Raw genomic sequence first — 27,817 nt, forward strand, 5'->3', positions numbered from 1 at the left:
AGCAGCATCCATCAATAATGACCCTTGCCACCTGGGATGTATTCTCCTCCCATTGCTACTATCAGAGAGGAGACACTGGAGCCTGGAAATTCATATTGAATTTTTCAGGAACAGCTTCCTCCCCTCCACCATCAGATTTCTGAATGGTGCATGAACCCATGAACGCTACCTAGCTATTTATCCTTCACTTCATTTATGTATCTATCTATCTATTCATGTATTTATTGATTGGTTGCAACTTATAGTAATATTTTACAGTATGTCTTGAACTGTACTGCTGCCACACAACAACACATTTCATAACATATGTCAATGATAATAAACCTAATTCTAATCTTGATTCTGAGAGAGAAAAGGACAGAGGGGAGGCAGGTTTGCTACTTTGATTACAATCCTTCCTGGTCTATCTTTTGTTTGAATACCCTCTTTCACCATGCACCATTTAATCCCTCCCGTCTTCCATACAATTACAGATGTTTATGTTTACCCTGTTCTGCTTGGGAAAGTCAAAGGAGAAAACCAGTTGAAAGAAAAACACAGAGCAGGGAATAATGTGTATGTGCCATTTTTACTTTAAGTGAGCCATATACATATGATGCTGTGGCGTTCTGACATATACCATTCATGTGTTTTTACATATAATCTGTAATGAATTATGTGAACACCAAGGAATGCATAATCAAACATATTTATAATATTACTCAAATATTACTGAAATATGAAATACACAACACTCCTTCTGTCCTCTTTCCTTTCTCTATGAAGCAAAAGTCACAGCAGTTTCCAATCTTTATGCAAAATATTGATCTGAATCTCTGTACTCTTTACTTGTTTTGATATCCCAAAACAGTTTATGGTCATAGATCTATCTTCAATCAATGCACACAAGACATGTTTACTATAGGACTCCTATTAGAACATAGAACATAGACTAGTACAGCACAGTACAGGCTCTTCAGTCCACAATGTTGTGCCGACCCTTAAACCCTGCCTCCCATATAATCCCCCACCTTCAATTCCCCCATATACTATTACTTACTTACTGCCCGTAATGCCTCGTGGCATGTAGGGCAGCAACAAAGGTCCTCCACTCCTGTTTGTTCAGGTCTAACTTCTGAATACACCCCAGCTGTAGTTCATCCCTCCCTTAAAAAATATAGCGTAGCAGATTTTCAGATATATATTTCATCTGCATAAGATGTTCCATCATTTACTAATGAGAGATGGAAGCCATACTTTACAGAAGAATTGTGGTTAGAGACAAGTTTCAGATCAGTAATTTTCCTCTTCAATTTAAACATCAGATGACAACTCTTTTTCTGAGGCCTTCTAATTATAAACACTTTTCCAATTTTGATGTATTATCTTCCATTCATTGTCAAGCTATACTCAAGCACCAATGGGCTCCTAATGATTCTGCTGAAGGGATAATGAACACTTGCAGTCAGTGGTAAAAAGTTTCCCTTTAAAAACTAGACATTGTGTTGATAAGATGATTAATAATTAATTAGTAGCGTTGGGCTCCAATAGTGTGCAGTCAGCAGGAGCAGTTAGCAAGTTCTACTTCACCTTCAACATAGATTAAACGCAAATTATAAAATCTCAGCACCAGTTGATAACCCGATTCCTGGGTCTCCATGACTCATTGGAGAGCTTTATCTTTTCTCTTACCCTGTCTTGTTGAGGGTTCCCACTAGAACTATGAGGTATGAGATTTCATAATTGTACGTTTCACTTAAAAAGCAAGGAATGAGCATTTACCTCATTAAATCTCTCTTCCTGGTGCTGCTGCCTCATTCCAGTACTCGTAATTCCACTTTTTCGTCATTCCAGTATTGCAACTCCACATTTCCTTTTGCATACATTTAGTTTGAACTACAACCTTTATACCTTTCTGTTGTTTTGCATTCACTTCTGTATTCATTGCTGTATACAACAACAGTGTAATTTATTGTTTTTTTTGTATTTGCACATTGTTGTCTTTAGCACATTGGTTGTGTGTTGGCCCTGTTGGGTGCAATCTTTCATTGATCCTATTTTGTTTCTTGGAATTACTGATTATGCCCACAGAAAATTGAATCTCAGGATTGTATATGTTGACATATATGTACTTTGATAATAAATTTACATTGAACTTTGAACTCTCTATGTACCTGTCAAAATAGCTGGATAGACAGATATTTTATTGATCCCAAAGGAAATTAGTGTCACAGTAACAATATAAGTGCACAGTTATAAATATTAGAAAATAAGTAGAAAGAATAAAGAATAACTTACCATAAACAGTCTAACAGGAGGGGGTCATTACTTTACCGGCTATAGGTTGACTCATTATAGAGCCAAATAGCCTGATAGCTTAAATGCCTTTTAAACACCATAGTTGTATCCACATCTACCACTTACTCTCCAACTCTTCTTCCTACTTCCCATCTTTTGAGAGACTCCTTAAAATCCATGTCTTTGAATTCAAAGTTCAAAGTAAATTTATTATCAAAGTACATATATATCACCATATACAACTCTGAGATTCATTTTCTTACAGGCAGACTCAATACATCAATAATAGAATAAAAATGGAATCAATGAAAGACCACGCTAATGTGGACGTTCAGCCAGTGTGAAAAGACAACAGAATGTGTGAATACAAAAAGAAAGAAATAATAAATAAATAAGCTATAAGTATTGAGCGCATGAGATGAATAGTCCTTGAAAGTGAGTCCATAAGTTGTGATGGGGCAAGTGAAGTTGAGTGAAATTAGCCCCTTTGGTTTAAGAACCTGATGGTTGAGGGGTAATAACTGTTCCTGAACCTGTTGCTGTGAGTCCTGAGGCTCCTGTACCTTCTTTCCAATGGCAGCAGCAATAAGATAGCATGCCCTGGGTACTGGAGATCCCTGAAGATAGATGCTACTTTCCTGCAAAACTGCTCTGGGTAGACATGCTCAATGTTTGGGATGGATTTACCCGTGAAAGACCTGGCTTTATCCACTATTTTTTGTAGGATATTCCGTTCAAAAGTATTGGTGTTTCCATACCAGGCTTTGGATGTAGCCTGTCAATATTCTCTCCATTGCACATCCAAAGAGGTTTGTCAAAGTTTTAGATGTCATGCCAAATCTTAACAAATTTCTAAGAAAGTAGAGGCACTGCCGTAAATTCTTCGTAATTGCACCTACTTGCTGGGTCCAGCACAGGTTTTCTGAAATGCTAACACCAAGGAATTGAAGGTTGCTGACCCTTCCACTTCTGATTCCCCGATGAGGACTAGCCCATGGGTCTCCGGTTTCCTCCTACTAAATTCAATAATCAACTCCTTGGTCTTGCTGACGTTGAGAGAGAGGATAGGTTAAGGGGGATATGAGCCAAACACAGGCAAATAGGACCAGGTCAGGGAACATTTGGTAATATTGTTCTCAATATCATTTTAATTATTTATTTATTATTGTATTTGCATGGTATGTCTTCTTTTGCACATTGGTTGTTTGTCCGTTTTCATTTGTGTATAGTTTTTCATTGATTCCACCATATTTTTTTGGCTCTACTGTGAATACCCACAAGAAAATGAATGTCAGGGTAGTTTATGGAGACATATATGTACACTGATAATAAATTTCAACTTTGATCTTTGTATTTTTGTTGGGTCAAAGGACCATTTCTGTGCATAACTCTAAGACTTCTCATTTTAATTTTAGGAACGGAATTCCAAACCTCAAGACTGCTTTAACTTGCCTTGATATTTTGGTGTAATAGGCCAGCATTTCAGGACATAGGATTGGCCATTTAACCAGGAGAAGAAATTTATTCACTCTAAGAGTGTTGAAATTCCCTTCTCTGGTTAAGTTTTGAATCACTTTCTCAGGGCTGAGATTTTTGAAAGTTAAGGGGAAAGAAAAGACATTTATATCATGTTTTTCACAACCTCCCCGTATGCTTTACAGTTAACAAGTGCATCACACACTAATGGATGTGAAAATAATCATATATCTGACTTAGCATTGTTCGTTCTAGGGTTAATATAGTCCTAAACAACTCATTACAGATCCATGGGTTCAGCTGGGAGAATGGCTGGGCTTCAGCTCACCAGAGCGACGGTACCTCGATGAAACATTAGCCTAAAGCGATGTTTCATTGAGTTGCACAGTGCATCATGTGCATGCTGATTCTGATGTCCATCTTCAATGCAAAATATCGTGACAGAAAGCAAGCAGTGAAACACACTGCAAGAGATCACGGCCCATTCAAAGCAACAGACATGAGATAAATCAAAGTATTTGGTTGTGAGTGGTGTGCCTATCAAGTGGGCTACTACGTCCTGGGTGGTATTAAGCTTCTTTGGTGCTGCTGAAGCTGCATTCAGCTGGGTTGTGTTAGATACTTACTCGGCAGGACAAGGAACCACTTGAGATGGGTGGCTGGTTCTCAGCTGTCAATTCAAATTTGATTATGGGTAAGTGGTATGCAGTGGATGGGAATGTCATCTGGGCTTGGGAATGCTTCTCACATAGAGAGATTGAGCAATGGACCTTCAGCCCATGCAGTCCATAGCAACCATCAGCCACCTATTTACATTAATCCAAGTTTATGGATTAATGGCTGCAATGGCATCTTCCTGTGCTTTCAGAGTTTAGGAATGCTTGACACTGTACTCCAGGCTGACAAACATAATCTTGTGTAAAAACATGAGAACTGTAATATTATTTGATCAACATGCCCATATTCTACCACAAAGAAGTTTAACCCAGTGCCATGATTTGACAGTGATATCCGCCTGTTAGGGGTGGACTATTTTGCCAAAATAATTAAACAAATAATGAATCTCAGATGGCAGTCTCTGATCACAGAAGAGAGGATGCCATGTTGGTTTAAAAGTTTGTTTAAGGAAAGAAGAGTTCTAGTTACCACTACTGACCACACTGCTGGTATATATAGCCTCTGGTAAATAAGATCAATTATCTAAGAGCAAGATTGCTGTAGCTGAGGAATATTAGGACCTGTTGTGATTTGTTGCTTCACGGAGTTCAGGATATCCTCCACCATTCCGGATGCAGTGATACAGTTCTCTGGCTTCACAATTCACCGCCAAGATAGGACTGCTGAGTCTTTCAAAGGCAGAGGATGTGGAGTATGCTTTATGATCAACTCCTTATGGTGTACAAACATGGCAGTGCTGTCCCATTTCTGCTCACATGACCTGGAACACCTAGCAATCAAGTGTCATCCATTTTATCTGCCGCCTTAGGCCTGTGTGAAACAGACTCTAGACGAGCTGAGCGACATAATCAACAGGCATGAAACAGTGCATCCTAATGCTTTCCCCAGCATTTTGGGGGATTTTAACCAGGCCACTTTGAAAAAGTCTCTAAATAATTATTACCAAAATATCACTTGTGGATCCAGAGGAGCTAACACACAAGACCACAACCATCAAAATTACTTACCGTGCTATCCCACACCCACACTTTGGGAAGTCTCATCACCTATCTGCCTATAGGCAGAGACTGAAGACCACAGCACCAGTAGTAAGGACCAAGAAGCTACAGACAAGGAAGGTACAGGAGTGCTTACAGGACTCAGGGATTTATCTTTGAGTCTGAATGAGTACACCACAGTTGTCACTGACTTCATTAAAATTATGTGTGGATGAGTGTGTGCCTATGAGGACATGCATTACATACCCAAATCAAAAGCCATGAATGAACAAGGAGTTTCATAGAAACATAGAAAACCTACAGCACAATACAGGCCCTTCGACCCTCAAAGTTGTGCCGAACATGTCCCTACCTTAGAAATTACTAGGCTTACCCACAGCCCTCTATTTTTCTAAGCTCCATGTGCCTATCCAAAAGTCTCTTAAAAGACCCTATCGTATCCGCCTCCACCACCATTGCTGGCAGCCCATTCCATGCACTCACCACTCTGAGTAAAAAACTTACCCCTGACATCTCCTCTGTACCTGCTCTTCAGCACCTTAAACCTGTGTCCTCCTGTGGCAACCATTTAAACCCTGGGAAAAGCCTCTGACTATCCACATGATCAATGCCTCTCATCATCTTATACACCTCTATCAGGTCACCTCTCATCCTCCATCACTCCAAGGAAAAAAGTTCACTCAACCTGTTTTCATAAGACATGCTCCCCAATCCAGGCAACATCATTGTAAATCTCCTCAGCACCCTTTCTATGGCTTCCACATCCTTCCTGTAGTGAGGCAACCAGAACTGAGCACAGTCCTCCAAGTGGGGTCTGACCAGGGTCCTATATAGCTGCAACATTACCTCTCGGCTCCTAAATTCAATTTCAATATTAGTGAAGGCCAATACACCGTATGCCTTTTTAACCACAGAATCAACCTGTGCAGCTGCTTTGAGCGTCCTATGGACTCCGACCCCAAGATCCTTCTGATCCTCCACACTGCCAAGAGTCTTACCATTAATACTATATTCTGCCATCATATTTGACCTACCAAGATGAACCACTTCACACTTATCTGGGTTGAACTCCATCTGCCACTTCTCAGCCCAGTTTTGCATCCTGTCAATGTCCCGCTGTAACCTCTGACAGCCCTCCACACTATCCACAACACCCCCAACCTTTGTGTCATCAGCAAACTTACTAACCCATCCCTTCACTTCCTCATCCAGATCACTAAGGGTCCCAAACAGATCCCTGAGGCACACCACTGGTCACCGACCTCCAGATATGTGGCATTCAAGTCTGGTGATCCAGGACTATACAAGAAGGCCAGGTACGACTTACAGAGGGCTATATCAAGAGCAAAGAACAATTCCGAACAAGGTTAGAAGTGGAATTGGATGCACATGAACTCTGGCAGGGTTTGTAGGCCATTACTTCTTATAAAGCGAAACCTAACATCAGGAATGGCCGTGATGCTTCATTCCCAGATGAACTCAATGCCTTTTATGCACGTTTTGAAAGGGAGAATAAAGCTACAGCTCTGTCTCGGAGGTTGACATCAGATTATGTTTCAAGAGTATCAGTGCTTACATGGCGACAGGCCACAATGAGCTAACTGGTAGGGCTTTGAAAACCTGTGCCTAACAGCTGGCAGGTGTATTCAAATACATTTTCAATCTCTCACCGCTACAGCTGGAAATTCCCATCTACTTCAAAAGGGCAACAATTGTACGAATGCACTCACATCTATGGAGAAGAAATGCTTTGAGAGGCTGGTTATGGCTAGAATTAACTGCTGTCTCAGCAAGGACCTGGACCCACTGCAAATTGCCATTCACCACTACGGCAGATACGACCTCATTGGCTCTTCATGTGGCCTTGGTTCACCTGGACAATACGAATACCTATGTCAGGGTGCTGTTTATAGACTCCAGCCCAGTGTTTAATATCAAGTCAAGTCATTTTTATTGTCATTTTGACCATAACTGCTGGTACAGTATGTAGTAAAAATGAGACAAAGTTTTTTCAGGATCATTGTGTTACATGACACAATACAAAAATTAGACTGAACTATGTAAAAAAACAACACAGAAAAAACTACACTAGACTACAGATCTACCCAGGACTGCATAAAGTGCACAGAACAGTGCAGGCATTACAATAAATAATAAACAAGACAATAAGGCAGTAAGGTGTCAGTCCAGGCTCTGGGTATTGAGGAGTCTGATAGCTTGGGGGAAGAAACTGTTACATAGTCTGGTCTTGAGAGCCCAAATGCTTCGGTGCCTTTTCCCAGACAGCAGGAGGGAGAAGAGTTTGTATGAGAGGTGCGTGGGGTCCTTCACAAAGCTGTTTGCTTTGCGGATGCAGCGTGTAGTGTAAATGTCCGTAATGGCGGGAAGAGAGACCCCGATGATCTTCTCAGCTGATCTCACTATCCGCTGCAGGGTCTTGCGATCCGAGATGGTGCAATTTCCGAACCAGGCAGTGATGCAGCTGCTCAGGATGCTCTCAATACAACCCCTGTAGAATGTGATGAGGATGGGGGGTGGGAGATGGACTTTCCTCAGCCTTCGCAAAAAGTAGAGACGCTGCTGGGCTTTCTTTGCTATGGAGCTGGTGTTGAGGAACCAGGTGAGATTCTCCGTCAGGTGAACACCAAGAAATTTGGTGCTGTTTACGATCTCTACCAAGGAGCCGTTGATGTTCAGCGGGGAGTGGTCGCTCTGTGCCCACCTGAAGTCAACAACCATCTCTTTTGTTTTGTTCACATTCAGAGACAGTTGTTGGCTCTGCACCAGTCCGTTAACCGCTGCATCTCCTCTCTGTAAGCTGACTCGTCGTTCTTGCTGATGAAACCCACCACGGTCGTGTCATCGGCGAACTTGATGATGTGGTTCGAGCTGTGTGTTGCAGCACAGTCGTGGGTCAGCAGAGTGAACAGCAGTGGACTGAGCACACAGCCCTGGGGGGCCCCTGTGCTCAGTGTGATGGTGTTGGAGATGCTGCTCCCGATCCAGACTGACTGAGATCTCCCAGTCAGGAAGTCTAGGATCCAGTTGCAGAGGGAGGTGTTCAGGCCCAGTAGGCTCAGCTTTCCAGTCAGTTTCTGAGGGAAGATTGTGTTGAATGCTGAACTGAAGTCTATGAACAGCATCCGAACATATATGTCTTTTTTTGTCCAGGTGGGTTAGGGCCAGGTGGAGGGTGATGGCAATGGCGTCATCTGTTGAGCAGTTGGAATGGTATGCAAACTGCAGGGGGTCTAATGATGGGGGCAGCAGGGTCTTGATATGCCTCATGACGAGCCTCTCGAAACACTTCATGATAATGGATGTAAGTGCAACGGGACGGTAGTCATTTAGGCAGGACACTGATGACTTCTTTGGCATGGGGACGATGGTGGCAGCCTTGAAGCACGTTGGAATGGTAGCGCTGCTCAGGGAGATGTTGAAGATGTCAGTGAGAACATCTGCTAGCTGGTCTGCACATCCTCCAAGCACTCTACCAGGGATGTTGTCTGGTCCAGCGGCCTTCCGTGGGTTGACCCTGCACAGGGTTCTTCTCACATCGGCCAAGGTGAGACACAGCACCTGGTCATTTGTAGGAGGGGTGGACTTCCTCACCGCCACATCATTTCTACAGGTCTGATCAAAGAATTCCAAAACCTGGGCCTTTGTATCTCCCTCTGTAAATGGATCCTTGACTTCCTCACTGGAAGACCACAGTCTGTGTGCATCGGAAATAGCATCTCCATCTCGCTGATAATTAACATGTGCTCAGATACTGCTCTGTTCATTACTGTGTGGCTAGGAACAGCTCAAATGCCATTTATAAGTTTGTTGATGATGAGAAGGCACACAGGAATGAGAAAGATCAACCAGTTAACTGGTGTTGCAGCAACAACCTTTTACTCAACTTTAGTAAGACAAAAAATTGTTAAAAAATAAATGAAGGAATGAACCAGTCCTCATTTACCTGTAGGGATCAGAAGTGGAAAGAGTGAGCAGTTTCACGTATGTGGGTGCCAACATCACTGGGATCCATCCTGGGCCCAACATATCGATGCAGTCACAAAGAAGGCATGGACAGCAGCTATATTTCATTAGGAGTTCAGAATTTGGTATGTCACCAAAGATTTTCACAAGTTTCTACAGATGTACACGGACAGCATTCTAACTGGCTGCATTACCATCTTATATGTGTGTGTGTGGGCTGGGGGGGACTGCATGGGATCGAAATAAGCTGCAGGAAGTTGTAAATGCAGTCAGCTCCATCACAGGCACTAGCCTCCACAGCTTCCAGGACATCTTCAAGGAGCGATGCCTCAACACAGAGGCATCCATCATTAAGGACCCCCATCACCCAGGGCATGCATTGCTTTCATTGTTACCATCAGGGAGGAGGTACAGGAGCCTGAAAGCACACACTCAATGATTCAGGAAAAAACTTCTTACCGTCTCCCATCAGATTTATGAATGGACATTGAACCCATGGACAGTACCTCACTATTTTTTGGACTACTTATTTAATTTAACTTTAAAATATATATATATATATACTTCTAACTGTAATTCCGGTTTTAATATTATGTATTGCAATCTACCGCAGCCATGTAACAACAAATTTCATGACATATGTGGTGATATTAAACCTGATCCTGGTTCTGACCGAATCCCTTCTGCCTGTACAAATTTATTTCCCTCCATTTTCTGCACATTCATGTGCCAATCTAAGAGACTTAAATCCTCTAGCTATCTATCTGCACTACTATATCTGGCAGGGCAACTGAGGCACCTTCCACTCTCTGTAGTAAAAGAACTTGCCCTGCATATCTCCTTTGAACTTACCCTCTCTCATGTTAAATGCATGCTCCCTACTATCAATATTTTAAGCCTGGGAAAAAGGTATGTTCTCTCTACCGTACCTTAAGACCATAAGATATAGGAGCAGAATTAGGCCATTTGGCCCATTAAGTCTGTTCTGCCATTTCATCATGGCTGATTCAATTTTCCTCTCAGCCCCAATCTCCTGCCTTCTCCCCATATTCCTTCATGCCCTGACCAATCAAGAATCTGTCAGCCCCTGCCTTAAATATACATAAATACTTGACTTCCACAGCTGCCTATGGTGAAGAATTCCACAGATTCACCACCCTCTGGCTAAAGAAATTCCTCCTCATATCCATTCAAAAAGGATGCCCTACTTTTCTGAGGCTGTGCCCTCTGGTCTTACACTCTCCTACCACAGGAAACATCTTCTCCACATCCACTCTATCAAGGCCTTTCACCATTCGATAGGTTTTAATCAGGTCACCCCTCATCCTTCTGAGTTCGAATGAATTTAGGCCCAGAGCCATCAAAGCCTCTTCATATGATAAGCCATTCATTCCTGGAGTCATTTTTGTGAACCTCCTTTTAACTCTCTCTAGTTTCAATACATCCTAAGATAAGGGGCCCAAACCTGCTCACAATACTCCAAGTGAGGCCTCACCAGTGCTTTATAAAGTCTCAATATCACACCCTTACTTTTATATTGTGGCAAGCATTTAGTCCATATTGACAGATCAGGAAGCTTGTTAAACTCAACAACAGAAAACAAATAAATACAAAACACACCAGGCACCATTACCCGGAGAGAGACCCCACTAGTCTCATACAGACGGGGGAGGTGACCATCACTCATCCCAGTTACAGTTAGGGTGACCCACAAATACACAAGCGAATAACTGCATAACCCAAGCTAAAATGTAACAATAAATCAACCTGAATTTCCCACCATAACCCCACAAAAGCATTTTAGCACAAGAGCAATAAACAGTGCTGGTCCTTAAAAATACAGAGGCAGGCTGTCGACCAGACCTCCCCCCCACCCCCACCCCCCCGGAGCATCATACTGCCCTCAACCGAGGGGGCAGTCATCCTTGGAAACCCCAGAGTTCAGAACAAAGTCCAAAAGCCCCCACCATGTCCAGCTGCATTGGTGTTCTAGACTGGTAGTCTGGCCCCTTCTGGGACTTGCAAGTGTTGTAGAGGTGCACGAACAGCTCCACATCCAGCCTGTACCCTGGCCAGTAGAAGCGTTCTCGCAGATTGCTCAACATCTTTGCAACTCTGAAATGGCCAGCCCCCACCACCCTGTGCACCGACCGCAGCTCTGTAGCACGGAGTCCCCAGAGGACCACCAGCTGCAGGGGATGTCTATCACTTTTGGACAACAGCACCCCATCGCGCATCTCCAGTGTTCCCCCTCTGCGAGTATAGAGCTTTGGTCTCTGGAACCAGGACGGAAACCTCTGCTCACTCGGCCATTGTCCCATGCTCAGCCGTCCCCTCACCCAGGCCAGTTGCTGGTCCATGGTGCGGAGATCTATCTCGTTGCCGGCTGTCTCTGTCGCTTGCTCTTGGTCCCTCTGCGTTGCGCTGGGCTGCTGAGGGGTGCGCAGCACCTCTGTGGCCGCTGTGAGACCGGTAGTGGTGGCTGCTGTCCCTGCTAGGTCTGCCTGCTGGAGCTGCCCTGCCAGAGAGACATGGCTTCAGCGCCGAGGAAGAGCGTTGACCCTGACACATCCACACAGGCCCCGCAGCAGGACCACAGGTCCAGGCTAATTACGCAGGACTCCCGGGTATCAGCGAGCCATAGCCCTTGCTCCACTGTCATGTGCAGCCAGCTCTTCCCTTTCACAGTTGCCGGAGACCATAGACAGCTGAGCCGCTGTCATTGTCCACCCAGACGGGGTTGCTCCTGGTCCGTGTTGGGAAGGACACAGGGACGGATGATGGTGATAGAAACATAGAAAATAGGTGCAGGAATAGGCCATTCGGCCCTTCGAGCCTGCACAAATAGTTGGATGATCATGGCTGATCATCCAACTCAGAACCCTGTACCTGCTTTCTCTCCATACCCCCTGATCCCTTTAGCCACAAGGGCCATATCTAACTTCCTCTTAAATATAGCCAATGAACCGGCCTCAACTGTTTCCTGTGGCAGAGAATTCCACAGATTCACCACTCTCTGTGTGAAGAAGTTTTTCCTCATCTCGGTCCTTGTTGGAGCTGGAAGCCTTTTAGCTTCCCCTTTATCCTTAAACTGTGACCCCTTGTTCTGGACTTCCCCAACATTGGAAACAATCTTCCTGCATCTAGCCTGTCCAATCCCTTTAGAATTTTATACGTTTCAATAAGATCCCCCCTCAATCTTCTAAATTCTAGTGAGTATAAGCCTATTCGATCCAGTCTTTCTTCATATGAAAGTCCTGCCATCCCAGGAATCAATCTGGTGAACCTTCTCTGTACTCCCTCTATGGCAAGAATGTCTTTCCTCAGATTAGGGGACCAAAACTGCACACAATACTCTAGGTGCGGTCTCACCAAGGCCTTGTACAACTGCAGTAGAACCTCCCTGCTCCTGTACTCAAATTCTTTTGCTATGAATGCCAACATAACATTTGCCTTTTTCACCGCCTGCTGTACCTGCATGCCCACCTTCAATGACTGGTGTACAATGACACCCAGGTCTCGTTGCACCTCCCTTTTTCCTAATCGGCCACCATTCAGATAATAATCTGTTTTCCTGTTCTTGCAGCCAAAGTGGATAACCTCACATTTATCCACATTAATTTGCATCTGCCATGAATTTGCCCACTCACCTAACTTATCCAAGTCACCCTGCATCCTCTTAGCATCCTCCTCACAGGTAACACCGCTGCCCAGCTTCATGTCATCCGCAAACTTGGAGATGCTGCATTTAATTCCCTCGTCTAAATCATTAATATATATTGTAAACAACTGGGGTCCCAGCACTGAGCCTTGCGGTACCCCACTAGTCACTGCCTGCCATTCTGAAAAGGTCCCGTTTACTCCCACTCTTTGCTTCCTGTCTGCCAACCAATTCTCTATCCACATCAATACCATACCCCCAATACCGTCTGCTTTAAGATTGCATACTAATTTCCTGTGTGGGACCTTGTCAAAAGCCTTTTGAAAATCTAAATATACCACATCCACTGGCTCTCCCCTATCCACTCTACTAGTTACATCTTCAAAAAATTCTATAAGATTCGTCAGACATGATTTTCCTTTCACAAATTCATGCTGACTTTGTCTGATGATTTCACCTCTTTCCAAATGTGCTGTTATCACATCTTTGATAACCAACTCTAGCATTTTCCCCACCACCGATGTCAGACTCACCAGTCTATAATTCCCCGGTTTTTCTCTCCCTCCTTTTTAAAAAAGTGGGGTTATATTAGCCACCCTCCAATCCTCAGGAACTAATTTCTTGGGCTACTTCCTTAAGCACTCTGGGATGCAGACCATCTGGCCCTGGGGATTTATCTGCCTTTAATCCCTTCAATTTACCTAACACCACTTCCCTACTAAAATGTATTTCCCTCAGTTCCTCCATCTCACTAGACCCTCGGTCCCTTACTATTTCCAGAAGATTATTTATGTCCTCCTTAGTGAAGACAGAACCAAAGTAGTTATTCAATTGGTCTGCCATGTCTTTGTTCCCTATGATCAATTCACCTGTTTCTGACTGTATGTAAGGGACCTACATTTGTCTCGACCAATCTTTTTCTTTTCACGTATCTATAAAAGCTTTTATAGTCAGTTTTTATGTTCCCTGCCAGCTTTCTCTCATAATCTTTTTTCCCTTTCCTAATTAAGCCCTTTGTCCTCCTCTGCTGGTCTCTGAATTTCTCCCAGTCCTCAGGTGTGCCGCTTTTTTTTGCAAATTTATATGTTTCTTCTTTGGACTTGATACTATCCCTAATTTCCCTTGTCAGTCACGGGTGCACTACCTTCCCTGGTTTATTCTTTTGCCAAACTGGGATGAACAATTGTTGTAGTTCATCATGTAGTGATGGTTGACCCCGTGTACACCAATGCCACGAAGCCAATGGAAAAGCCTTGCTCTTCGCACATATGGCCCACAATGGAGAGATTCTGTTGGTGGATTCGAGTGCCGCTGCCCACTCAGTGTTTCCGGATCGCTGCACCGGGCTGTGGCGTGGTGCCAGTGTGGGGCAGTCCCGGGCCAAATGACCTGCCTCACCGCACTGGTAGCCGAGATCGTTTCATGGCCCTTAGCGAGGTCGGTGCTGCGAGGGTCAGACCTGTCCCACAGGCTCCTCTGCCTCAGGCTTGTGGCGATGCTGGAACACCGGGGGGTGGGGGGGGTGCTAAGACTGCTTCTGCCCTCGCCCCCTCAGCCAGCACCTCATCCAGCGATGATAGTGATGTAATTTGTAGGCAACGTCCTTACTACTATTTGGGGGTCTGTATACAATTCCCATCAGTCTCGTTTTACCCTTGCAGTTCCTCAGTTCTATTGAGGATGATTCAACATCTTCCAACCCTATGTCACCTTTTTCTAATGATTGATTTCATTTTTTACAAATAGAGCAATGATGCCCCTTCATCCTTCCTGCCTGTCCTTTCAATACAATGTGTATCCTTGGACATTAAACTCCTAACTATAACCTTTCAGCCAAGATTCTGTGATGCCTACAACATCATGTCTACCAGTCTGCAACTGTGCTGCAGGTTCATCTCCCTCATTCCGTGTACTGCACGTATTCAGATACAACACCTTCAGTCCTGTAATCACCCTTTTTGTTTTTGTGGCATCATGCTCATCCTCTCGATTCCTGACTTTGTTTGAGGTCTTAGCAACATCTGCCTCCACAACCTCTCCACTTTCTGTTCTGAAACTCTGGTTACCAGCCCCACTGCAGCTCTAGTTTAAACCCTACCGTACAGCATTAACAATCCTTGCCACTAGGATATTAGACACCCTCCAGTTCAGGTGTAAATCGTCCATTCTGTACAAGTCCCTGGAAAAGAGATCAATGATCCAAAAATATTATGCCTTCCCTCCTACACCAACACCTTAGCCACGTATTAAACTGTAGAATCTTCCTGGTTCTCACCTCACTAGCATGTGGCACAGGTAGCAATCCTGAGATCACAACCCTGGAGGTCCTGCCCTTTAACTCCCTTGGTCCTGCCCAACTCCCTGAACTGCCTATGCAGAACGCCATCACTCATCGTACCCATGTCATTGGTACCTACATGGACCATGACTTCTGGCTGTACACCCTCCCATTTAAGAATGCTGGTGACTCAATCCACGTTATCCCAGAGCCTGGCACCCAGGAGGCAACATACCATTCCATCCAGGAATCTTGTTGTCACCCACAGAACCTCCTGTCCATTCCTCTAACTCACGGATCCCCTATCACCACAACATGCCTCTTCTTCCCTCTTCCCGTCTGAGTCACAGAAGCAGACCCGGCCACTGTGACTTTCCTCTGTGAGGTTATTCCCCCCTGAGTATCCAAAGTGATGTGCCTGTTGTTAAGGGATATGGTCACAGGGGTACTCTGAACTAGATCTTTAACCCCTTTCCCCTTCCTGACTGTCACACAGTTTCCTGTGTCCTGCACCTTGCGTGTAACTTCCACTCTGTACTCTATGTCCTATCTATCACCCCTTCAGCCTCCCGAATGATCCTATTTGATTTATGCCTCCCATAATTTTTTAAATCTCTATTGCTCTCCTGTCAACTTTCGCTGCTCCAGAGAAAGCTACCCAAGTTTGTCTCCTGGATTACAGCACATGTTTTCCAACCCATGTCTTCTGTCTGTTCAAGATGTGTACCTCATGCTTGGCTCAGTGTTGACTTTGGGCATACTGTTCCTCAGTTTCCTCCAGGCCCAGTCTGATGTGGAAGGAATCATAAATCCTGGGGGTCAGGTTGAGTTCGAACTGGCCAGGTTTAGATTGGGTATTAATGTGGGAAACTCTCAAGAGGCCATTAATCCAACTGCTGCTCTCACCTGTGCCCCATTTCTGAATGAACACAGCCTCTGACCTGAATTATTGATTGTCAGAGAAAGAGGATGGTGACTGGGAAACCATTGTAAGTTTCAGCTGGTGTCTATAACCGAGCTTGAAGCATAACAGGTGGAGAACAGCTCTAGATGAAATGCGATTCCTGTCACACAGCCAAGTTAGGTAGTAGAAGGATCCATCACTTTACAGTTGTAGGGTTTTTACACTGGATATTGTTTGTCAACCTTCTGCAGAATCTCAAACTCTCATAAGACAGAAGGGGGCAATTCTGTCCAGTGTGCTTGTGCCAGCTCTTCTAGTGAACAATCCAATGATGTCCATCCTACCTTTTCATTCCACAGACCTAGAAAAATACCCACTCCCACTGACACTCACAAAATCCTCACAGGGGTCAACAGGGTAGATGCTGGCTATAAGGAGGAATTGTACAAGTTTGTTTAGTTTTCCTCTGGAGGGGCAAAAGCTGAGCAGAGACCAGATAAAGGTTCATAAAATTATGAGAGGCATGGATAGGGTAGACAGTTAAAATCTTCCAAAGGTAGAAATGTCAAATAGTCAAGTGTATGCTTTAAAGCAAAAGGAACAAAATTTATAGGAAAAGTATGGTAATTTTTTTTACAAATTGAGTAGTAGGTGCCTGGAACAGATACAATACAATGGTTTTTGCTAGACATGTGAAGTACAAGAAATGAAAGGATGTGGATCATGTACAGAATAAGGGATTAGTTTAGTGTGGCATTACGCTTGACATTGTGGATGAGGGGCCTGTTCCTTTGCTGCAAAATTCTATATTCTGCACTTTTATCCCGGGCTGAAAGCTCAGAACCTGTGGTCACAACCTCAGATAAGACTATTTAGGACAGAGATATTTCTTCACCCAGAGGATGGTGAATTTCTCTTCCCCAGAGGGCTGTGGAGCTTCAGTCACCAAGTCTGTTTGAAACAGATGGCAATAGCAACACAAGGGACCAGACATACTGCAATCTAGAGCAAAAAAAAAGAACTGGTGGAGGCACTCAGCCGGTCAGACAGCTTTTGTGAAGGGAAATGGACAGTCAGTATGACAGGTCAAGACAGCATAATGCTATTAAGGAAGAGGAGGGAAGATGTGCTGAATCTTATAAGACAATTGCCTTGCCTTTAACAGGTTCTTATGTTCAGTTCTAGTTGCTACATTGCAGGAAGGACATAAAGGCTTTAGAGAGAGTCCACATTGAAGGACATAAAGGCTTTAAAGAGATTCCAGAAGAAAAATATGAGAATGGTTCTCACACAAGGGACTAGGATAGATGAAACAAGCTGGACAGTATTCTTAGAAAACATAGAAGAATAGGGGAGATTTGATGGTAGCAGATAATACAATGAGGGGCCTGGACAGAGATGATAGTGGGAGGCTAGTGAAAGGGTGAAGGACTAGAGGAAAGAGACTCACTCTATCTAATATGGAGAGAATGATACAGAGTTTTAGAATCACACAGCATGAAACAGGCCATCAATGAACTGGTCTATACTGACATAGATCCACATCTAAGCCAGCCCCATTTGCCCGCATTTAGCCCATATCCCTCTAAACCTTTCCTATTGATGTATCTGCCCAAGTGCCTTTGAAATATTGGCAACAAACCTCCCCTAATCACTCACTACAGATGAATAAGTTCATTCAATTTACTGACCACTCTCTGGGTGAAAAATTTGCCCCTCAGGTTCCCATTAAGTCCCCTCTTAACTTAATCCACCAGTTCTTGATTCCCCAATCCTGGTAAAAATACTGTGTGCATTCACCCTCTTTATGATCCCCATAGTTTTATACACCTCTTATAAGATTACCTCTGTTTCCTACAGCAGAGTGTTCAAATCTAAGTCACCAATATCTTGTACAAGTAACATGATATCCCTGTTCTTATATGCTGTGCCACCCTATTGAACTGTGTTACCACTTTCAGGAATCAATGCCCTTGTAGCTCAGGACTGGCACAGTATCATGGTTTGAGGGGCCTGTTCCTGTGCTCTATGTTCAGAGCCCCTCCAGTTCCTTTGTCTTTTATTCCAGATTTCCAACATCTGCAGTCATTCATGAATAACTTTCCAGCAGAGAGTTCCACTGTCTCCCACCTCCCTGAGTAAAGACGATTTATTTTAATTCCTGACTGGATTTACCACTGGATGCTAGCAATGAATAACCAATCATCAAGTCCATTGTAAAATATCTGCGACTAGTACTGAGCACAGTGAAAGACAAGACAGAACAAAGCAGGCTACTTTGGCTGAGGCAATAGATCACAACTGAAGTTGCAATGTTCATAACTTCCGCTGATGGATAGGGAATGGGGTCACCTGTCTTTGGCTCCACCGAGAAGTATGGCTGTCCTTGCAGGATACTGTAGACCACCCTGGCACTGCTTCCGTAGGTGGGGTCATCGGCATCAGTGGCTGTCACCTGTATCACTGAGGTCCCTGTTCAGGAATGGAGTGGATCACACATTGGTGAATTCAATACAAAATCTTCATCAACTTTATCCCTCATATTCATTTACAGAGGTTAAAGTGCAGATAAGGAATAAAATGTGCATAAATATTGAATAGATATCAGCATGTTCTGTATTTACAATGTAAACAGCATTATAAAAGGTGCTTTGAAATGTTTACAATGCAGTGCACTTAATGAAGTAATAGATAGAGGGGGAGGAGGGTATCTACAAACAAAAGAAAATCTCCAGATGCTGGAAATCCGAGCAACATGCAGAAAATGCTGGAGGAACTCAGCAGGCTAGGCAGCATCTATGGAAAAAAGTACAATTGACGTTTCGGGCCAAAACTCTTCATCAGGTAGGGTTTTGGTCTGAAATGTGGACTGTACTTTTTTCCATAGATGCTGCCTGGTCTGCTGAGTTCCTCCAGCAGTTTGTGTATATGTTGGAGGAGATAACAACAATATTTGATCAGATTAACTGCCTGGGGGAAGAAAGTTTTGAGATGGCCTGAAGTTTTTGTTTTAAAGTTCTACTGTCAAAGTTTTCCTTGTAACAGTAACATGCTAGTTATGGCTTGCAGGACGATTAGGCAGACACCTCACAGATGAGATTCAATATACCCTTAGAGTAAGAATATAGAACATTGAAGAGTACTGCACAACAACAAGACCTTCGATCCATGATGTTGTGCTGAGCATGGTCTATGCTGCCTGCTCATGATCCTCTGTATGGTCATGTGCCTATTGAAAAGCCTCTGAAATATCACAACACTCATCAGTATAGCAATACTATAAGCACTTTGACTACTTTGCATTAAACTGGATTTTGATTTTTTAAATTATGCTCTTTCTTGTAGCAATTGTGCATAATTTATGTTTTTTTCTTGTGAATGCTGCTTTTCTGGTGCTATGAGCCTTTGATGCTGCTGCAGATTTTTGTTGTGTCTGTGCATACATGTACTTGTGCAATCAGCAATGAACTCAAGATTGACTTTCATTTTGCTGCACTACCACCCTAGTCAGTGCTTTCCATGTTCTGTTTAAAAAGAACGTGACGCATACTTCCTTTAAATTTTCCCCCTTTGCCCTTAATGCTATGCCCTGGGACATTTCAACCCTGGGAAAAAAGATACAGGCTAACTACCCCATCTATACCTCATAATACTATAAACTTATACATGGTCTTCCTTCAGAATCCAACACTCCAAACAAAACATTCCAAGTTTGCTGAATCTCTCCTTACAGTTAATACTCTTTAATTCAAACAGCATTCTTCATGATTAATCTCTCTGAACCCTCTCCAAAGTCTCCACGTCATTCCTGTAGAACTATACACAGTACTACAAGTGTGGCTTAGCCAAAGTTTTATACAAATGCAGCATGATTTCCTGACTCTTATACTTTAAGCCCTGACCACACTGTCTACTTAAGTTGCCACTTTCAAGGGGTGGTAGATCCCTCTGTACATCAATGATTTTAAAGGTCCTCCCATTACTTTCCCCTTACATTTGGTCTCCTAAATCGCCCAGATTAAATTCAATCTGCCACTTCTCTGTAATTGATCTATGTTTTACCACGTGCTTTGATAATGTTCTTTACTGTCTGCAACTTCAACTATTATATAGTCACCAAACTTACCAACCAACTAATCTACAATTTCATCTAAATCATTTATGAGCAGATAGAGCTGCTGCCTCACTGCTGCAAAGATCCAAGCTCAATTCTGACCTCCAGTGCTGTCTGCGTGGAGTTTGCATGTTAACCCAGGGGCCTCATGGATTTCCTCTGGGTGTTCTGGTTCTCTCCCACAAAGACATGACGATTGATAGGTTAAGTTGCCACTGTAAATAGTCCCTAATAAATGGTGGGGAAGGCTATTCGATGGGGCATTTCTGGAGATTAATATTAACCGGGTACTTAATGGTCAGCACTGATTTGATGGACTGATGGGACTACTTTAATGTTATGACTGTAGTCTAATACAGTGATTCTCAACCGTTCTTTGGCCACAACCCCCTTAGGAGCTTTTCTCAGGTTCTAGGGCCCCACTTTCAAACAGCAATACAACACGAACAGATAGACAGAAAATCATTTATTATTGAACACCAAGAAAACTTGAATGTTCTGACATACTGGACAAAACTCAAAAAAAGACTGTATGAAAGTAAACATCTGTCAGGCCTAATGCGATCCTTGAGCTTGGTGCGTTTCTGCAAGATTCATTATATCGGGCTCCAAGTTAGACAATGACCGTCGGAGGTCACCTCTTGTTGCGATATCAGTTCTGTTCCTGGATTTTGTCAAGGAAACTACCTTGCAGAATCCACTCTCAACCAAATATGTTGAGGGAAAGGCAATAAAAAATTTTTGGGCTTTTTCCCACAGTGTTGTAAATTTATTCGGCAGATCACTCTTGATCCAAAAATCTTTTTGAAACTGACTGAACTGACAACGTGCAGTTATATCACTCTGAAGATCAGTCAAACTCTCTTGAATTTCTGCCTCAACTTGGGTGGGTTGTACTTCAAATGGATTCAAAATGAATTCAAAAGCAATGAATTTACCAGCTGCACCGAATTCAAATGATGTGTTGGAAAGATATTATAAATAGGAGGGAAACTATTGACTGCAATGAAGGTTGCTGCTTGGATATTTCATCGGTTTAGTTACCAGGGCCCCCATAAACACTTGGGCTCCCCTTCTTACAGTTTTCAGTCGGCGGCCCCCTTCAAGGGGCCCACAAGGGGGCCATATGGCCCCCGTTGAGAATGGCTGATCTAATGGAGTAGTTTGTGAGGGCCCTGGCAGTTCAATGCATGTAGCTTAGAAAAATGCTACACATGTTCAAAGAGTGCTTAGTAAAGCATGTGGGATACTAGTCTTCATAACATTGTACTACAGTTGTGACTGGTAAATCAGTAAGCAGGTTTATTATTGTCACTTGTACTAAAGTAGAGTGAGAAACCTTGTTTTGCATGCTTTCCATTTAGATCATTTCATCACATCAGAACACTGAAGTAATAACAGAGTGCAGAATAAAATCTTACAGTTAGCAAGAAAGTGCCATTGGGGCAGACAACAATGAGGTAGATGATCCTGTATAAAATGCAAGTTAGACAACAGCTAGAGTCCTGCTTCAAGTATGGGCCCATCACTTTAGGAAGGATTTATTGCAATCGTTCCAGGGAATTATGAGAAGCATACACAACCCTCTCTTAAGCAGCTGTTTTCCACTGAGGTTGGGTGGTACCAGAACTAGAGGTCTCAAATTAAGGATAAAAGGTGAAATATTCAAGGGGAATCTAAGTGGAAACTTCTTCACTCAGAGGGTGGTGTGAGTACGAAACGAGCGGCCGGAAGAAGTCGTGGATACAGGTTTAATTTCAACAATTAAGAGAAGTTTAGATAAGTACGTTGCCAGGAGGGATACGGAGGAATATTGTCCAGGTTAGGGACTATGGGACTAGGCAGAATAACAGTTTGGCATGGACTAGATGGGTTGAAGGTCTGGTTTCTGTACTGTGGTGTTCTATGATTCTATGACTCTATGATGGGTAGATTTCAGCTCCAAGGTTAGAAAAGCTAAGGTTGTTCTTCTTGCAGCAAAAGGAGGATGACACACAATGGAATAGTGGTGAACAAGATTATGATGGGATTAGACAAATTAAACAGGGAGAAATCATATAAAACAATGAATGGGCCATTGTGGGCAGTCCTTGTCCTAACATTGCAGGAAGAATGTGGAGGTTTTGGAGACGATGCAGCAGTTGTTTACCAGCATACTTCTTGGATATGAAGCTATATGAAGGGTATGAGCTATAAGGAGAGGTTGAACTACCTTAAGTTGTTTTCTTTGGAGCATTGGAGGCGGAGGGAAGACCTTGTGAAAATTTATAAAATTATGAGAGGCATTGATCAGGTAGACAGACAGACCTGTTTCCCAGGGTAGAAATGTTAACTACTAGATGTCATATATTTAAGGTGAGAGAGGGAATTCTTAAAGAAGTGGAGGGGCAAGTTTTTTTACACAGAGGGTGGTGGGTGCTTGGAATGGCTGTCGGGGAGTGGTGGATACAGATACAATAGTGGTGTTTAAGAGGCAGTTGCATCCTGTATATTTGTGAATATGCAGGAAATGGAGGAATATAGAACATGTGCAGGCAGAATTGATTCAGCTTAATTTAGCATCATGGTCGATGTAGAAATGGTGAGCCAAAGAACCTGGCCCTGTGTTGTATTGTTCTATGAATATACGGGAGCTCCACACATATCACCTACAGCGCACTATTCCCCCAGACCTGCAGTGATATTGAGAGGTGCACTGAGCCATAGGACCACCTCAGGATATGTCTGATGTCAGGCAAACAGAAAATAAAAGATAAGCCATTGAACATGTGATAAGTTAATAAATTAATAATTAATCTCAGCAGTTTAAAATCATTGTATTAACTTATCAATTATTTATACCAAAGATATTACAGCATGATTCAGTGACCATCAATCCTGCTCCATCGTGATGGAAACAAGGTTTAATATTCATGTTTCATAGAAGAAATATAAGTAGATATTTTATCAATTGTAATTTCAAATGAATAATTGCAATACCAAAAATGCTTTTAATCAATGTTACTGTTGGAACGGGTGCCTTTGCTTCTTACTCTTCTGGATTTTTCATGATGTTGAATGACTTTACTGCAAGCTTTGAATTTTCTGAATAAGCAGCAGCACAAGTTAATGCAGACTGAAGATTTAATGTGAATCCTGCAAACTTTGAATATTTCATTGTGTCACAAGAAGAGTGCCTGGCTGGATAGACAGATGAAGGGCACTCAAGTGTATGCAGTAGATTATGAAGCTGCAGCTAATTGTCACCTGTATATGCCATTAATCCCATCCTGTCAATTAAAACCAAGGAAAAAAAGTTCTTAACCTCTCGGCTGTAAATTAGCTCTTGGAGTACTCTGTGCAGTTACATAGAGTATAGTGTGAAGCTACTCGGGCACTGAATGTCATTTCTCAGAGTATTTTGTGCATTTACTTGGTGTATTGTGTGCCATTACTTGGAGTGCTGGGAGAATTGTATAGGGAGGATGTCATTCAGCTAGAAAGGGTGCAGAAAAGATTCACAGGAGTAGTGGTAAAAATGAACAGGAGCTTTAATTATAAGAAGAGATTGGATAGGCGGGGTCTGTTTTCCCTGGAGAGTAGCAGGCTGAGCATGGCCTTACAGAAGTTTATAACATCCTGAGGAATATAGGTAAGATGAATGTCCTCAGCCTTTGTCCCAGGAGCATAAACTATGGGCATTAGTTTTAGGGCGAAAGAGGAAAGATTTAAAGGGGATCTCAGAGGCATTCACACAGAGGGTGGTGGGAATACGGAACAAGGTGCCAGAGGAAGTGGTACAGATGGGTATAATTACAAAAACACAGATTTGAAACAAGATAGCCACCACAGGCAAATGGGAGAAAATCTGCAGTTGCTGAAAATCCAAAGCAACACATAGAAAATGCTGGAGGAACTCAGCAGGACTGGCAGCATCTATGAAAAGGAGTAAACAGTTGACATTTCGAGCTGAGACACTTCTTCAGGGCTAGCTCAGGAAGACACCTTGATTGGCATGGATGAGTGGGCCAAAAGGCCTGTTTCCCTGCTATAAACTCTATTACTCTAGAATAGATAAATGTCATATAAAACAACAAAAAACTCCTAGTCAGAGCATAATGGCATCAGTGGGAGTGTTTCTTGAGAATTGGGGAGGACATAACACTGGATGGAGTGAGATTATGCAAGTTGAAAATTTAGAAATGGAAAGGTGGTTTAATCAGTTTCAAGTGATTAACATAGCTATATTAACATAACATAAATTAAGGTAGATAAAGAGAAATTTTTTGGGTCAGTGATGTAGCCTATCATGAAGGAACCAGGTCTCTCTGGAGTGAGGTGCAGAAGTACTTCTGCATTTGGAAGCTGCTAGAAATTTGAAATTCCTTTTAACAATCAGCAATTGGTTCCACATCCACTGGGAATTTTGAATTTGACGCAAGTATATTTGTGTTGACCAAATCTATTAGAGGGATCAGAAGCAGGTTTACTACCACTGACATATATTATGAAATCTGTGGTTTTGTGGTATCAGTATAGTGCAAGACATAAAAGATAAATAAGTTACAATTTAAAAATAAATAGCACAAAAGAGGAATAGTGAAAATATTTATGGACTGTTCAGAAACGTAGATTGATGGAGGCGTATGATTTTGGGTTATGTATTTCATTGACTGATGGAATAAACTTGCTAGACCAAATGAGCATACCCTAACCCCCGTGATTTTCTACTGTTAGGTGATGCCGTTCATAGGGTTTGATGGGGAGTCTGTGTCCTGCTTGTTTAGGTCTGTGTCACTGTTGGAAGGACATGAGAAATGAGTAGAAGGTAAAAAGGCTGCTCCCTGAACTTACCGACAGGAGACATTTCAGGGATGCTGGTTAAATATGGTCCATCCAGAAACCGTGGCTCATTATCATTGATGTCTTGAATCTTGACGATAAACTCTGATAAGGGTTCAACGGGTTTGTTAGTCAGCCGGTCAACAGCCTGTGCCCGTAGTGCGTAATAGGCTTGTTCTTCACGATCCAGTCGTTTGGTGGCATGGATATCTCCCGTGCTCTCGTCGATGATGAAGATGGAACCTGCTCCTTCTCCTGAAAGCACATACTTGATGGAGCCGTCTCCCCGATCGACATCAGAGTGCAGCTGGTGGGAAATAAATACAATATAAGGACTTTTCAGGACACAGCAACATCACACCATCATGCTGACATGTTCTTCTGTCGGTAGACAATGTGTCCAAAAGTCCTGGATATTAGAACATGGATGCAATTACAAGGAAGGCATGCATGCCAATATCTTTACTTTCTTAGGTGGTTAAGTAGTTAAGGAGGTTCAGTTTGCCATCAAACACGCTAAAAGAATCCTACAGCTGTACTGTTGAAAGCACACTGTCTGGTTGCATCATGGTCTGGTATGGCAATTTGAATAGACGGAAATGTAAGAAGATGCAGAGTACTGGATAATTCATAGATACATCTCTCTCCACCATTAGTGACATCCACAAAAAGCACTGCCTCAATAAGGCAATGTCCATCGTCAAAGATCTCCACCATCCAGGCCATGCCATCTTCTTGCAGTTATTATCAAGCAGGAGGTAAAGAAGCCTGAGGTCCCACAGCACGAGGTTCAAGAACTGCTACTTCCCCTTAACCATTCAATTTTCTAAACAACTTGCACTACCCTAATCACTACATAGGTATAGCAACACCATGATCACTTTGCACTAAAGGGGGACTTCAAAGTTGTGTTCTTTCTTGTAAAATTTACGCATAATTTGGGTTTTTCTTGTGAATGCTGTAGATCTCATATCCTGTGTCCATGATGTTACTATAAGTAAGTTTTTCATTGCATCTGTGCATACATGTACTCATGCATATGACAATAAACTCACCTTACATCTCACCATGTAAGATTTCTTAGATTTGAACATGTTCAGGAATTTCAATGAAAATAACAGATTACGTACTGGTTCAAATTAAAATTTGAAAGTTTTACACTTACTGAAAAACTCCATTAATCCAATAATCTTGGGGCTTGGTGGTTCCAGACTGACAGATTTTCTGGATTATTGGATGTTTCATCTCAGCACACTTTAAAAAATGTTATGTTTGTAAGTTACACAGTGATCTCCCCATGATCCCAGAAAGTTTAAATAGAGTGTGGGAAGTGGAGACCTGGTGACTTTAAAGGGCCTGTGGGAAACAAGACCCAGTGAGTTCAAAGGGAATATGGGAAATGGGACCCCATTCCAGCTAAAGGGTAGGCATGAAACATAACATGGTGAGTGCAAAGGGAATGTGGAAAGTAGGACCCTAATGAATTTAATAGGAATATGTAAAACAGAATGCAATGAGCCAGATCGGGAACCCCATCGTAATTTCCGTATAATCGGATAATGGAATATCAGAGTCTCATTATATGTCGTTTTTATGAGCTCAGAAGATCCTGCAGCATTTCACAGGCAATTAAATACCATTGAGATGCAATGTACAAAATGTAGCAACCAACCCATGCACATCAAATCCCATGAAGAGCAATGTGCTAACTTTTCCTGTAATGTTTGGTGAGGGCTTCTACGCTGGTCAGGACACAAACAGAGCTCGCTGCTCCTCTCTGAAGTGTCGTTGAAGGATCTATTGCTACCTCCCAAGAGAGCAGGAAGTATCTTGTCTCAGAATCACCACCCACCGATACAGCATCAGTCCCTCTTTACTGCTTTGGAAATCCACAGCATCGTGCGTCGGGTACGAGAGCTGACTATCTCCGTAAAGCTGACAAGGTTAAGTGTAAACCGCTCTTCACAAATGAGACTTCACAATGGGGCCAGATTTGAGAGTGACTTGCAAAGCTCTCAATTAGATTACTTTGAGGCAAGATTTATGAAACAGCTGATTTTGCCCTGTATTTTAATTTTATGCCTTCACATAGTGATCAGTAACTTCAAAGATTGCCCAGAGGGTTGATATTGTCTGGAACATCAAGTATCTCTTTCACTGATGTTCTTTTACTCAAAGGCATTGCAGTGACAATTTTTAAACATATATTGAATAACATACAACTTTAATTCTCCAACTATTCTCTTACCCTTCTATTATTGTCTACCTACACTGCACTTCAGAATCCAAATTAGAATCAGGTTTACTGTCATTGATAATTATCATGAAACGTGTTGTTCTGTGGCAGTAGTAAAGTGCAATACATAAAAAAAAATGAGGAGGTAGCTTTTATGGGCTGGTTCATTGTCCATTCAAAGATCTGATGATGGAAAGGAAGAACCTGTTCCAAAAATGTCCTAAAGCATTGCTAAAATAATAAATAAATAATGCAGAAGAGGAATAGTGAGCTATTGTTCACATGTGCACAACCATGCACTTCCCTACACTTCTTTGCCTGGACTCCTAATCTGTCTAAGTCATTCTACAGTCTCGATGCTTCCTCAACACTACCTGCCTTACCACCTAG

At 42.7% G+C, this 27,817-nt stretch overlaps 1 protein-coding gene across 2 annotated transcripts in view; it reads right to left on the bottom strand.

Annotated features, from left to right (window-relative positions):
• cdh7a (cadherin 7a) overlaps positions 1-27,817 on the bottom strand; it is a 220,183-nt gene that overhangs the window by 98,911 nt on the left and 93,455 nt on the right. For both annotated transcript variants that reach the window (XM_073046464.1, XM_073046472.1), the window contains 2 exons: positions 25,204-25,498; positions 18,609-18,728 (listed from right to left, as the gene is read on the bottom strand). In XM_073046464.1, coding sequence (XP_072902565.1) covers positions 18,609-18,728; positions 25,204-25,498 — 415 coding nt within the window. The remainder of the gene's footprint in view (positions 1-18,608; positions 18,729-25,203; positions 25,499-27,817) is intronic.

This window comes from Hemitrygon akajei, chromosome 1 (assembly GCF_048418815.1).
Source record: "Hemitrygon akajei chromosome 1, sHemAka1.3, whole genome shotgun sequence".
Taxonomy (NCBI): domain Eukaryota; kingdom Metazoa; phylum Chordata; class Chondrichthyes; order Myliobatiformes; family Dasyatidae; genus Hemitrygon; species Hemitrygon akajei.